General features: G+C 44.1%; 2 protein-coding genes across 12 annotated transcripts in view; both read right to left on the bottom strand.

Annotated features, from left to right (window-relative positions):
• Positions 1-11,264, bottom strand: part of LOC307088863 (uncharacterized protein) — a 79,897-nt gene extending 68,633 nt beyond the window's left edge. For 10 of the 11 annotated variants that reach the window (XM_079754899.1, XM_079754904.1, XM_079754906.1 and 7 more), the window contains exons 1-4: positions 11,045-11,264; positions 6,109-6,330; positions 2,270-2,343; positions 480-2,013 (exon numbers count right to left, since the gene is read on the bottom strand). In XM_079754899.1, the coding sequence (XP_079611025.1) occupies positions 480-2,013; positions 2,270-2,343; positions 6,109-6,329 (1,829 nt within the window). In that variant the 5' untranslated portion in view covers position 6,330; positions 11,045-11,264. Of the gene's footprint in view, positions 1-479; positions 2,014-2,269; positions 2,344-6,108; positions 6,331-10,655; positions 10,726-11,044 lie in introns of those variants that run through there. The other variant, XM_079754902.1, reaches the window with a different exon arrangement.
• Positions 11,265-12,298: 1,034 nt separating this feature from the next.
• On the bottom strand, positions 12,299-14,762 carry xrcc2 (X-ray repair complementing defective repair in Chinese hamster cells 2). Its single transcript, XM_079754391.1, has 6 exons — positions 14,674-14,762; positions 14,306-14,387; positions 14,090-14,125; positions 13,808-13,957; positions 13,326-13,617; positions 12,299-13,220 (listed from the first exon to the last, which is right to left on the bottom strand). The coding sequence occupies exons 1-6, from the start codon at positions 14,704-14,706 to the stop codon at positions 12,866-12,868; spliced, it is 948 nt and encodes a 315-aa protein (XP_079610517.1). The 5' UTR covers positions 14,707-14,762; the 3' UTR covers positions 12,299-12,865.
• Between the last annotated feature and the right edge of the window lie 463 nt (positions 14,763-15,225).

The following is a 15,225-nucleotide window of genomic DNA, read 5'->3' as shown; positions in this document are numbered from 1 at the left end:
CCCACCTAATAGTTTCAAACTGAAGGCATAATTGCTGTACCACATAGGAGCCCATGCATCGAGGTTTGTATCGAGTCATCCTTGAGGAGAGCTGCACATCCCTAGAAACAGCCATTAAAAACCGGTCACCACCGCTAGAAGTGGTCATGGACATAACTATGTCATCGCCGCTGGTACACTGACAGCCAATAAGAGTAGAACATCCCGTCAGCTGTCATGGGATGACATGAGGAAGACAAATATGAACAATGAACATCCATAAGCACAGAATAGGCAGTGATGGTCAAATCTCCACGCTCCAATAGTGGCACAATTAACTCATCCCACTTGGGTCCAACCAACCCAAGACATCTAGTCGTCTAGTGGTTGCTGAACGGGTTCTACCAATAGGCCACAGAAACAAATACCTCGCATCAGAGTCACGCAGACAGAAAGAAATCAAACCCGGTATGGAAGATAAATAATTAGTAATATCTTACCGTTTTTTGGCATGCCCAATGGAGGGGGCCGGCGAACCTCCAGAATCGTCTGACAGGGAACAGTGGAACAAGGGGGACAGAGAGTCCTCCTCCTGCCCAGGACTGTAGCTCAACCTGGGGCATGGGCTCTGGCAGGGGCTGGGAACAGGGCTGGGAACAGGGCTCTGAAGCATCGGGCTATCCCTCTCCCCAGTGGTCTCCATAGGCAAAGGGCTGTGCGGACAGCACTCCTCCTCCACAGAGCTGGGGCTACCGGGACAAGAAAGCTCCAAGGGGCTCAGGCTACAGGGGCATGGATCCAACACCGGGGTGGGGCTACGTGGAGACTCCTCCACCATGGGGCTGGGAGGGCACTCCACCTCCACCACAGGGCTACTGCCCTGCGGAAGACACGGCTCCTCTACCATGCTGCTACCGTCCTGTGGAAGACACTGCTCCTGCACCGGACTGAGGCTACAAAGACAGGGATCCTCCACAGGGCTGGGAATAGGAGGACAAGGATCCTCCTCAGAGCTGGGAATAGGAGGACAGGGATCCTCCTCAGAGCTGGGAAAAGGAGGACAGGGATCCTCCACAGGGCTGGGAATAGGAGGACAGGGATCCTCCTGAGAGCTGGGAATAGGAGGACAGGGATCCTCCTCAGAGCTGGGAATAGGAGGACAGGGATCCTCCACAGGGCTGGGAATAGGAGGACAGGGATCCTCCTGAGAGCTGGGAATAGGAGGACAGGGATCCTCCTCAGAGCTGGGAAAAGGAGGACAGGGATCCTCCACAGGCCTGGGAATAGGAGGACAGGGATCCTCCACAGGGCTCTGAGGACATGTACCTTCCATAGGTATAGGGCCAGCAGTACAGCTAGCCTCTAGAGGGAGAGGACTAGCTGAACAACTGCCTTCCACTGGGCTGGGACTTTGAGGGCTGGTACCTTCCTCCATTGGGCCAGGACTGGTATTAGGTGTGCCCTCCATAGCGCTCGGCGTAGCATTACATGTGGCTTCAATGAGAGTGGGGGAAAGATTATGAGAATCCTCCAACGGTGTGGGACTAGCATCAGGGCTGGATTGGTGCTGTTCCCCAGGTTCAGGCTCTGCTCTCAGGCTAGGACCTGGGCTACTAACTGGGGTGTTCACTGGGGAAGCGGGGACACGATCGGCTGGTTCCCCTCCTCCATGGTCAGAAGCTAGTCCAGGGTCCAGCTGACACTCCGTGCCGACAGACGGAGGGATGGGGCTGGCTCTGTCTGCGTCCCCAGGGCCGGGGACTGGGTTTGGGCTCGGAGGGATGGGGCTGGCTCTGTCTCCTGCCCCAGGGCCAGGGCCGGGGTCTGGGTTTGGGCTCTGCACTGGCAGGTCATCCTTGGAGGGTGAGTCCCGTTCAGTGTCCGATGGGGCAGGGGTGGGGTTCTGCTCTGGTTGTGGACTGAGCCTGTCCTCTGTGGGTACTGGTTCAGGATCGGGATCTGGTTCGGGATCGGGAGTGGATTTTTTTCTTGAAGCTGATCGTCGTCGGCCCACTGGCTTCAACTCTTTAACCTCTGTGGAGCGGAGAGCAAGCAGGAGTTAACAACAGGTTTTTCACCAGCAACAAATCAAGGAGACCTGAGGGGGTGGGAAAGGGCCCTTAACATTACATTTGAATAGATGGACATATTTTAAAAATGTCCACGAGAACTGAGGGATGTGATGTGGAAACCGAAAGCAGCGTTGGTATAAAGCAAAGTTCAACAGCTGGTTTCCATAACAACCATATTTTATGAATGAGGCACACAGATGTGCCACGCAAGTAAACACCTGTTTTCTGTGGCGTTTTCTTCGCTGTTGGACTCCGGGTGTCTTCATCCTGATTTCGACTTCGACTCCTCCGGCTGGAGAGAGAAAAGAGAAAGGCAGAAATGTGTTTATGTAGATAGTTTGCTGACATTGTTTAACTTAATTTACAGGGTTGACAAAATCAGTTGCAATCATGCGTGAGTGTAAATTAAACCCAAGATGAATGTGGTTCTTGGACATCCGAAGCTGAATCAGTATTGAGCCGGTCCAATTCGAAGATTCTGTTGTCCGTCTTGCATATCGTTTGACGCTCTCGTTCAAAATTCTATTTCTGGCCTGATCTTTCTGTCTCTCAAACCATTGTTCATCCATACCGTAAGTTAATGTGAACACATGCATTCTCTTGCAAACATGGACGTACACACACTGTACTACTGCACTACGCAAGAACAAGGGCTTGTGTTTCTGTACATGCGTACTCCACATACATTTGCATGGCATTTTGCATTGTTAATATGAAGGTGTGAGTGGAAACAATCTCTGTATGCATTCGTTCAACCGAAAGGCGAATGGGAAACACACTCATGATGACAGTCCAACAACTTCAGTGGTCCAGTTGACCCTGGTGACTCCGTGTCAAGGCCTACTATTGGTTCCAAGAATTACTATTGGGCCCCAGCCATACACACACAAAGAGACAAAAGAGACAAAGCAGTGCATGTCTGTTATACGACTCCTTGAGATATGCTTAGGCAGAAATGAGTTCCCTATGTGTATGCATGAATGTGTGCGTCTTATGTTTATGATTGAGTTTTATGTAGCGACTGCATGTCTGTGTATGTATGAGTGTGTTATGTTTGTTGACAGGCCTGAGAGCTGTGCTGTGGAAAGTAGTTCCAGTTCTGGGGGAGGGGACGATGTTAAAACCCGGACTGGAGTAGCTGATTGGCTGGACTGGAGCCACTACACACACACACACACACACACACACACCTCCTTTTCTCCTTCTCGCGCAATCTCTCTCTTCTCCCATCCCCCTCCACTCCAACCCCGGACCACTCGACTGCTTACCCAGCATGCAACTTAACCACTTCCTTTCCAATAACAGCGTGCTACCACACAAACATCCCCTGGCCCTGTACGAATAAGGGCATGTATATTGGAGTCAGAAGACTTCAAACACACCAAAAAATTACAAAAAAAAATAAAACTAAGAGAAATGTTTAAAAACCAAACACAATAGATAAAGCAAAAATAAGCAATAGAGAGACCCGATAAGAGTGACATAGTTTGAGGCTATTGAGATGCCCTTCCATTAGACTCTAGAGCCACATTTAACAAATGTTTTGCTATTGAAATGATGATGCCCCTCGTTTTTCTACAAGCGTTGCCTTCTGCTGACTATGTACCAGCATGTGAAGAAACACCCACACAAAGTGATTAAGCACTGCTTTATTGGGGATGTCGACCATAAGGGAAACAAAGAGCCTAGGTCGGTCACGACCTTTAACTTATGACCTTTAGAATGCTGGCCGAGATGAATGCCAGAACCAACCCCAGGGGTAGAACGTAAACTTGGTGGCGATGCCAATACATAAAAAATGAGCCCAGTAATTGTGCTGCATAACTTGAAACTCAGTCAGTGGATTCAAAGAAAAATCAAACAGAACTGAATCATAGGGTTGTGGTTTTTCATTAGCACAGCCTCCCCCGATCACAAAGGCAGGACTTTACCTGAGGTCATGGCCTCTGCTTCATGGACACAGTCAGGTCCATCTGTGTGCATGCCAAGGATAGAAAGCACTCGCCTTCTCATTGATACATTGTGTTTTGTTTGATGATGTTTCGTGATTAATGCATGCATCTCAGGTGTGAACACACATTGTGTGTGTGAATCAGAATCACATCCATTAGTTTGTTAACTAAATAGATTTGTTGTAAACACAAGCCATGCAGCTCGGAATGTAGCATTTTTGCTTACAAAATACCACAACCATAAGCATGGAATCCACATTTTGCGTGCGCACAAGCACAGACGTGCAAACAAATGTGCTGCCATGAGTCAGCGAGTGCACTGTGTTTTTGGTTACATGAAACACACACGTGCTGATGTGTTTCCATACAGTGTAGTAATATATAGGTTATAAATTCATTTACTAGGCCAACCCAAATCAGTTTGAAGCTGTGCAAAGTCCTTATTGGTGCATTCACTCGAGACGCGTTAAAACCCCTTCACCCCCCTTCACCTGGACTGGAGTAAAATACTAAGTGCTGCCGTTATCAGCAGTGAATCAGATAGGCTGAGTCATCCCACTGGCTCAATATGAGGGCACCGCGCCACCGCGTCCTTGCAGACCGTTCTCAGTCTGACTCTCCAGCTGACTGAGCGCGAGTGGGATACCCATCGTCTTCATAAGAGTTACCATCAACATCAACAACAACAACAACACGAGAGCAGATAAGTCATCCGGTATAGCCGCTGCTGCTGCAAGGCTATGTAGTTCTAGGGTCTCCTTGGAACACCATACCTTCAGACTAAATGAAACACGGGGATAAATCCAGAAACAATATTAAATGAGCAACATAGAATGGGGGAGAAGAAATACGTTTATTTATCATCTAATCAAACCAATGATGTTACAATCTGGGCACCAAACCAGAGAGGCCGGGGTTAACATCCTGAACAACAGCATCACTGCAGAGCCGGCTCTATTAAACTTGGACTACTAAGAGCCCAAAATATCAAACAGAACTTTCTCCCAGCATAATGTCTTGTTTTACTTGGAATATAGCAACGATAGATCACGATGCAGAAGCAAGACTGAAAAGCGATGGACTCTTTCTTTGAAGGGATGATAGACACCTGAACAACCTTTAGAATCGTAAAAGCAGTGGAAGTGTCCCAGGGAGTCTGCCAGATACAGTATGGCGGTGACAGCGCACAACGAATAGAGTCTGTCTGCATGCAGCAGGACAGCTATTACTGACAATAATCAATTTATGGCACTGATTCGATTGACGCATTTACATGTGCTCCAGAAATGGGATAACAGAAGCCCTGTATATAGAAAAATAGTGTGATCTCTTTCAAGGAAAGTCACTTCTGGATAAAAAGGTAATGGTCTTAAGGAGTTTAAGGAAGGTATGGGGGGGGACAGGGGTTAGATCTGCTTAATCACAGCAATACCCATTGTTCACAACGATCAATTCCTTTTGGTCTTCCCCCAAATAAATATAGCAATGCATCTATATGCCATTTGATGGAGGTTTTTATCGAATGAGTCTTTCAATAGTGAGTGCCCACTCTTGGCATGAGATCGAACCCCTTACCCAGGCCGTGTTAATTCCATGCTCCACCAGTTAACCTAGACAGGCCAACAAATTTGAAAAGAAAATGTTTTGTTTAAAATGTATGCAATCTGCCCCAATTCATTGGCAAGCTGTCTGTGTTTGTTAATTCTGGGCTATACATGTCGTTGTACATGTTGTCGTACTATGGCTACACAACTACCACAAATGTGTTCTGACTGATTTGATTCTAGTTGTGGAGGATGTCATTTCTCTGTTAAAAAGGAATCACCTCACTGTATTCCACACATCAGCCCCCTGGTGCACAAATACAGAAAGTGCACTATGGTGGTCTTGACTACATTATTGTTTGCAAAAAAATATATATTTAATTTAGACCGGTCAAAACCAGTCCATCTAACGGTTTTACTCAAGCTAATTAAAAGAAGAAGCTCCATATAAATGAGAAAAAGCTATTCAGCTGCAGGCGGGCGAGGTATTGGAGGGGAGGTGTACGGTCACCTCAAGGCCTCGATACACTAAGAGGGTTCGGACGGGGGGCTTCGACTTACTTTGTCCTTGATTGTGGCGGGGGAGGAGTCGGGGGGGGTGGAGTCGGCGGCAGCGCGGAGCGGCCGGTACTCCCGTCTTTCCGAGGTCGCCCACGCGGCCGCTTCTCTGGGGTAGGACTGCTGGCAGCCGCCTTGGCCAATCCGGCGCTGCGTCCGGCACGAGTGACAGGAGGAGGCGGGCCCCTGTCCCGAAGCTCCTGAGACTGAGCCCCTGATGGCATTCTGGAAAAAAAGACACGGACACAATGAAACATTATACAGTTGATAGCTAGTTTGCAGTCGTGTCATGAAAAAGCAAAGCCAGGGTAAACTAACAGATCATATTTATTCTAAATCACCCTAATAGTGTAAGCGTCAACTTTAAATCCATTGCTGAAGAGGTTACCTGAATTAAATGTAACATTTTGAGGCCAATTGAAGAACACAGCTGCACGAGCTGCCCTTAAATGTTGAAGCTTACTCGATAAAAGCTGAGCCAAAAACAAAGAGCTAATCTAAAACTAATTTAGTATTTGGGTCAACATAATCCATGGTCCGCACTCCCTGCAGACTGAAAAACATGTTGAGGAGAACCTTGGAAATGTGTAGTAAAATTTGGCATCACTCAGACACTGAAGCTGGGCTCAACCAGACCAGCCAGACAACTATAACAAGGCAGACAGGCGAGTAGATTAACTCACTGTGACCCAATGAACTACTGACACACGCATCAGACCCCATGACAGCCGGCTATTTTGACCAATCACAACATGGAGAACGAATGAGTAACGGCAAGGGCTCTGTGACCCGCCGACATGGATTGGACTTAAGTTGCTTCAAGAAAACAAATGCAGGCGGACAGAATTCAGGGGTGACACAAGTCTGCACACATAGATCAGGCAGTATATACAAGGCCGGAGCCGGTCAAACCATCCCAGCCAGTGACAGGACTACGACATTAGCATTACTCAGGATGGACCTCGTTTAGTGCAGACGTGAATGAGCTGACATGTTAACAGATAACGAGAAGAGCTTTGGGAGATGTTTAAACAGTGTACGATCACTTTCACCAGAGGGAACCCTGTTTACCTGATGCTGAGACAATGTTCTTGACCAGTGCCACCGCTGCTACTATTGCTAAAGAATGTCAGATTATAGCTATGGTAAACTCTTGGGGGGTGTACTTTCTGTGTCAAGGCAGAATGGGTACTACAAGATATTGTTTGCCCCACTTAGTGACCTGACCAGCATGCTGACCAGCATGGAGCCACAATCCAACAAGCCTCATTTCTGGCCAGTAAGCCCCATAGTGTCGAGTGCGTAAGGCACCAATGCTGCTTATCGCAAAGACATTTTCATGGAACTCAGCAGGTCTTCCTATATCACTGCACACTAATATTAAAATAAAACTATTTTATATGTCAAAACGTTAGTTTCACTATAAACTTTCTGTCCAACTGTACTTCCACAAAAAAGCATGCAAGTCAAGTCTCACACATTTGTTAAGGTATGTCTTAATCATTAAGACATGATAACCTTTAATGGTTATCTTGATATTGCACTTTATGCATTAAGACTTAATGCATAAAGTGCAACATCGATGAGCAGCTCTAAGCACTGAAACAGTGGCGGTGGGTCAATAGAGGGCGCCACCCCTCCCTGAAATATTCACTTGAATATTTCTGCCAACTATGAATCAACTATTATAATATGTAACAAAATCAACAAAAATACAAAGCGTTTATCCTCGTTTAATTGTGTGATAGACCGTTCTTAACACTGCCAGCAACCATTTAAATGCTTCTGAACGTCAATGATTGGGCTAGGCTAGTTGGTCATTAGAAATAAAGCCCTCCTCCAAGTCAGGGGCGCCGGCCACGTTGACGTCAATGTAAGCTTGCACTTGCTGTCTATCAAGCAGAGACATATAGATAGACATTGAGACTCAAAAATGTGCTATAGGACAGTGATCATGATTTGTCTCAATATCAGAAAAACAACAATGGGTCAAATAACAATGGCTTGTGGAATAGCAATAAAGTACGTCTGTATGCAGTGTAAGCTTTTCCAGGCCTTGCAAGTCAGGATGTAGGCTATGAATCTGAATGAATAGTAAATCAAATCTACCTAATTCAAATTTTCCTGTGGGGGACCCCCAGTCTATAACTGCGCCCCACCAACATTTTTGATCACCGGCCGCCACTGAACTGAACTGCAACAATTGAATATAAAATTATATTCTCAATAAAATATTGTTCTATAAACAGCATTTACCCTGAAGAAGATAATAATTAGCATCATGGAATGAAGAAGATTAGAGATTTTGAGAGTGTCATGTCATTGAAAGCCATTTTATGTACATATGCTACATCATAATATATGTACTGGCTTTTTGTCTTTTATATAATCTACAGCTGGAAGATATGGCCAAAAATTATATGTTTTTTAATATTAATCGATAGATAATTATCATAATAATAATGCTCAATTCTCCTTATGACAGAACCCTAAATAAATATGATGTTTTTTAATGGATTATAATACACAATTATTTATTATCAGAAATAAATAAAATAAAAATTAGAACTGCTTTGATTCCCCATCACATCAAATGCCTGGTTTCAAACATCATACATTTTAGGAGGTAGTATACTGATCATTGATTAGATAAAACAATGAATAAGCAAACAACTGCTAGAGAGTAGGGCTGAGGGGATGTTGAGGAAAAAAAATAAGAATAGTCGCCCAGGTAGTGCCTACTTAGCTTCCATGACACTCATTAGTTTCTTGAAGCCCTGTTTTTCAACCTTGCTTACAGACATCATACATTTAGCAATACAGTACGTAATTGTGCTGTTTATTTCTTTATATCGCTTCGATTTCTTTTCGTATGGGGTAATGGCTGAAAAAGCAGACACATGTGCCGGTTGTTAAACAGAAGTTTGACTAGCAGTAGGACTGGGTGGTTGGCAAGTAGTTGGGGGGAAGCTGACGCTAGCATGATAGTGCAAACTCCGGCTTTAGTAGTGCTCTGTGGGATGGTAGCTTTTGAGATGGTGGAAGAAGTTGGTGGCGTTTCGCGTTCTGCTGAGGACTGGTAGCCTACATATTTTGCACCTAATACTAGTCTGTGCATTATACTATGTCAGACTTCAGGTAAGCCCAACCATTTACAAATAACTGGAGTGGCATGAATGACCTTTCTTAGAAACGCATTCTCTCATTCTATAGCTTCCTTCTGATAAACACATTGGCAGTCAAACATTTGTCTTTAACTTAACTCTTTAGTGAACTACATAATTACTTGAATTCTATCCAAGTAAAAGTTTTTCAAACCAAATAGCTGCATACAAATTATGAATCTATCATTGAACCTCATCACTTGACACTTGATTACTAGATGCCATTGTAGACAATGACATCACATCGGATGTACCTTGGTTGGAGATTGCAACCTACTAGCTAGACGGACTAAATCATATACACTACACTTTAAAAAATGTGCAGAATTATTGGTTTACCTTTTCCACTTGCATATTCATACACATAAGATCACATAATCATTATTTGAATACTAGACTATATATTGGTTCTAGTCTGTAGTCACACACACATACATATTTATATTAGTTCTCTCTAGCAATGAATTAATAAACCCAGAACACCCAAATATGGCCTCTGCTGGCGTGGGGCCTTCCAGCAGCAACAACCCTGGTGTATCTTGGCACATCACTTTTATCAAATTAAATAGGCAACACTAAATGAGGTGATTCTCTAACATAAATAAGATACTTTCCAGAGGTGGTAGGCTATAACTAAACAATACAATAACATTATACTAAGTAATTTAAACACGGCACAATGACTCAAGAGACAACTTTACACATAATTAATCTAATAAAGCTTATCTGTGGAAATTGGCAGCATAACCAATTTCCCATGTCTGATCAAATGTGTTCTAATGGAGACAAGAGTGAAAGATCAGGGCAGTAAAACGGACTTTCCAACCGTCAAACAAACAACCCCGGACATACTCCACAGTAAGCATCAGTTACTCTGATATGCTATGGGAAACGTCCTCCCCAGTCTCAACAACCCCGATTGTTTTCTATACACAACGTCCAGTGAGGCCTTTAGACTAGACTCTTGCTCCACACTGGCTCCCTCCGTGCAGCAAGGTGCCGAGTAAGCAGACAACCGGCCAATGGCATGGCGGTGAACTGGGTAGTGTTTCGGCCTAGATCATCAACCTCGATGACAACAACACATCATACGTCCTGAAAGCAATGTTGACTTTGACTTTATCCATCAGCCGTAATCGATCAAAAATGATCGAATTGTCTGCAACTTATGATCTCCACTTATACATGTTCCCCGTTGGATGGCTTTAAAACACTGAATGGGGTGACGATCGTAATACCCAGCTGCATCTGCCTGCTTGATGCCTAAACGTGTTTCAGCTATGCATTGTAATCGTACCTTGATTCATGTCTAGAAGTATGGTTCGTCCATCTAAAAGATGCATGCTCACATCCGAAGGAATTGGGTTATAGTATGAATCTACTTACAGTGTAAATGCCCGTACTGGTGGTGGAAGTACATATTAAAACACCCATGAGTTAAAACACACGTTTCACAATCATCGTCAAAACGGATAACTAAATCCTCTATAATTGACTACACAATAGAAAGGTTTGGCAACACAACATTAGTAGCAGCTTCCTATATTGGGGGGTTCGTGTGGACCGCCCAGAATTTGACTGATCACTTTTCTGTTAGCATTAGCTAACAAGCTAGCTCTTAGCGCGCAATATAAAGGAGTGCATTCAGTCTAGATAGCTGGGTTTGGATTCATCCCAGATTAATTTAGCATTAATAACAATTGGATAATACAGCCGATAGCCGCAAACAGAGAGATAAACATGCAGAAGTGTCGTGAGAAAAGAAAAACCCTTACGGAATTGATGCAATTCTCTTTTTCCTCTCCAGCTTTGCAGCCAACTTAAACCGATTTTAATTCCAGCAACGAACTTCTCCGAGTGATAGCATTTGTTTCATAGGGTTGACATAATATTTTCCGACGAAACATTCCCTTGAGGTTGAAATAAAAAGCGTGATTTTCACCTCTAAAACGCGAAAATTAAAGTTAAAGCGTACGCTCCATCATGGAGGCCATGTTTCGGATCGACCGAAGCACTGCCTGTCAACGATAGTAGAAGAAGTAGGTCCGATAAAACATTAGTTTGTGTGTGAGCGCCGAAACATGTGTCTAGTGTGAACGACAAGAATACATATGCCTGTAGTAAATTTGGACTGAATTACTAGTTTTAGCTTTTGAAATGAACTGTGTTAGTGGCAGAGTGAAAATGTGTTGTGAAAAAGTGTGTCTGACCCTGCGGAGGGAGCCTTGGAAAGCCGTTCGGGTGAAGCACCCTCTCTGTCATCAGACGGAACACCGGAAAACACGGAGGGCTTCAGCATTCTGGAGGGGATCAAAAACGGACTTTGACATACATGTTTACAAATGGTTCATTTAGTTAAAAACACCCAGAATAACGGAGAGTCTTAATAAACCAATAATCGAACTAGTTTTTATGCGGAGCAGAATTTGGAATTCAAAAGGATTGCAATTGTGATCTGGATTGATGTTTCTGACAATACCCTGAGCAGCTAGTGATGTACTAGGCCTATTGCTATAACCTGTTTTAAAACGAAAGGCATACTGCTGTCGTAACCGGGAAAAGCCCTTACATCAGCTGCTCTTGATTATATTGTTTCCTTCAAACAAAAATAATGGTTTTGGTATCAGTCAACAGTGCCAATGGGTGATGAAAAATTATTTCAATTTCATCAACCAGTCTCAATCATGTTTTATGGATGAAGTCTAAACTAAATTGTGCCTACAACCTCCAAATAAAGAGAACCGTATATTCCATTGACGTATTATAACAACTATATCTTAATTTAAGAATTGTTATATTATCATTTTTGATCAAATAGATCCAGCGAGAGGGAAAGAGGAAGTTGAGGTCCAGTACAGAGGAAATGATCTGTCCAGCAAAAGAAACAGAAGAAACGAACAGAGGTAGAGCCACATACATGAGAAGAATGAATGTGTATCTCTACGAAAATATTTATTTTGTAACCAGTGTGATGGACGAGAAATGTGCTTGTTAAATCTTCAAACAGCATTTCTGGGCACATCCTTCCTACAAATTAATTCAGAGCTAAATTGTTAAGGCATACTTTATTTCGGAACATAGTACAGGTATGCCTATACAAGCTAGTATAAATAAATGGATTGTAAAACCAATGCCATATTAACAAACCCAGTCCGAAAAACGGGAGTATCCAAGAGAAGATATCACATCAACACATTAGAATGCCTTGTTGTCAGATATTTGTTGAGTGATTTCCTTTAGTTGTCAAAACCAAACTACTGAACGGAGCTACAGGTGTACCCTAAAATGGAAAAGGACTCCTAAGATTATAAACCCATGATTCATAGGCCTCAGCTCCCAGCCAGCCAAACTTATGATGTGTGCGGGTGGGATTCAAGTGGTTCCCCCTGGTGGAAATAAGGTGTAAACGCAGTTTTCTCTGAGCGTGAAAAGTTCCAGTGTAGCAGTTTCAACGTCAGATGCAACATACATAAAGCGCATTGGCTTCAGAACGCTTTTTATAGATAACACCACATATACGTAGCGAATATGTGTACAAACTCACAAAAATCAAGGCTGTTATTTTCAGGAACAAAACAACAAGGTCGGCTGGAATTTTAAACAAACACTACTCCTCCGTCAGTCACATAGAATGAGCTGCTCTTGTGAGCCTTGGTCACTTTGGAGGAGGAGGAGGAGGAGGAGGAGGAGGAGGAGGAGGAGAAGCAGCGAACGTTGAACGCCTGTCTTCGGCTCTGCTCCTCAGTGCACGCGGTGGCCATGTTGGCTCCAGGCGTTCCCCTGGAACACAGCAGCCTGTGGGTTACCAAGCGTCGCCATGGGCGACAGAGGTATGGCTGCTCATACTCAGAACATGAGGGGGAGGAGGAAGAGGATGACGAAGTAGTAGCAATGTTTCTGTAGTTCCTTCTGATGGCGTGCGAGGTGGCGAAAACCGTGATTCTGTAATCTCTGAAGGAAAAAAAGGAAACATAAATCGTCCATAAGGTGACCTACATAGACATCTGTAACCATTCTGAGCTTAAAGGGAAGATAAAACAGTAAATACACACACACCTTAGTAGTCTAGAGAGCAACTCTGAACACTTGGTGAGCCTGTCCTCCTGTCTGGCCACACTTTCCCCGCCCCCGCAGCGATCCAGCCAATAGAAAGCTGAGATACTGTCGATGAGCAACAGCGATAGGCTGGGCCGGGAGGAAAGGGAGGTCTCCAGGTAGTGGAGGGTGAGGAGCAGCTGGGAGGAAGAGCCACAGTGGACCACAAGGAGGCGGGAGAGACAGGTGCGCAGGGCGGCCTCCTGCGAACACTCGGCATCGGACTCAGCCTGTGGGCTGCTGGAAGAGCGACCTAGACCGATCAGAGTAGAGATGGAATACATAATAATTGTATTGCAACGACAGACAGCTTTGTGAAGTTAGATCTCAGTTCAGCAACATAAACTGAACAGAGATTTGTGTGTGTGTGTGTGTGTGTGTGTGTGTGTGTGTGTGTGTGTGTGTGTGTGTGTGTGTGTGTGTGTGTGTGTGTGTGTGTGTACCAGCAGCCAGTCTGTTCTCCAGTATGGTGACCAGGCGCAACATGTCCAGGCTGTAGTCAGTGTCCACAAACACCGCCTCCACACCCATACCTCCAGCCTCTACAGGCAGGATGCAGCGACACAGCAGGTGGTACAGCAGCTCTGTCTTACCTTGTGATACACGTGTGAACACACACACACACACACACACACACACACACACACACACACAAAAGTAATAGGGTATAGCAACGAATCAAAGATCTCTTAATAAAACACGTAATTTAGACAACAGTTGCTTACCTGTCCCTTCCAAACCATGTAATTCAACCACCTCCCCTGTTCCAGAGAAACAGATACACAAAGTTTGTTTTGGAAAGACGCCAGAAAGACAGCCCTCTACATCGCATTGACATATAGCTTCAATCATATACACACCTCTATTACATTAAAGAAGTACCGATGATTCATCTGTATTGTCTGATTTGACAATGTGTAGTTTGTGACTGTGAGCCCTACCATACTGAGGTCCGCAGTTCTTGGGGAACAGATGTGGCTCGATATCGATCAGACAGCGACGTGCTTCTAGCCTGGCAAAAAGCTGCACAAAATAGAACCATAGCTTTTAAGAATTGGAAACTTAAACCTAAAGTTGTTAATGAATGTCGTTACGTTTGTCAAGATTTGGTTAATCTAAAAAAGGAGTTTAACAGCCTATCATTAAAAAGTTTCTGGTCTCTGGTGTACAGCTGGAAGTAGTGCCTTTCGGTTATTTGGGGTCATTTAAAAAAAAGTGTAGCTTAATAAATAACTTTTCAACCGAACTAATGTTCATGGTGGTTGGTAAAACAAAACAAATATAAAATTCTAAATATTTTTCGTCCAACCTGTGCACCCGTTTCTGTCTTGTAGTCACCCATGGGATGTAAACACGATGGATGTACAATAAGGTAAACACTTTAAATCATGCTTCCTGGTTCAGAAAACTTACCGTAAAGTGTGTTGTAGCTGCGCCTGGCGGCATCTGTTGCCATTTGGCGCAATGCCAAACTCGCATATCTTGTCTATTTGCCTGTATGATTGTCTGATTATTTGTTTGTCATGAACACAATATTATAATTATGGTTATAATTAATATTAGTATCATAATAAATATTGAATAATAATAATTTATATTATAGATTAAAAATGTATTACAAATGTAGTAGCCATGTAACTGTATACTAAGCGCCAGCCGTGTACATATGACAGCTGACACACACGCACAATAAGACACACATACTCACACATACACACACACTCACACACGCACGCACACACACAAACACACACACACACACACACACACACACACATAGACACCCAAAACACACGCACAAACAGGCACATACACACACGCATACACACACAAAAACACACAAACACACACACACACACAC

The sequence above is a fragment of the Pollachius pollachius genome, assembly GCF_949987615.1.
Source record: "Pollachius pollachius genome assembly, chromosome: 17".
In the NCBI taxonomy this organism is placed as follows: domain Eukaryota; kingdom Metazoa; phylum Chordata; class Actinopteri; order Gadiformes; family Gadidae; genus Pollachius; species Pollachius pollachius.
Note: the sequence above shows the minus strand (reverse complement) of the source record. Positions and strands in the feature narration are given on the sequence as shown.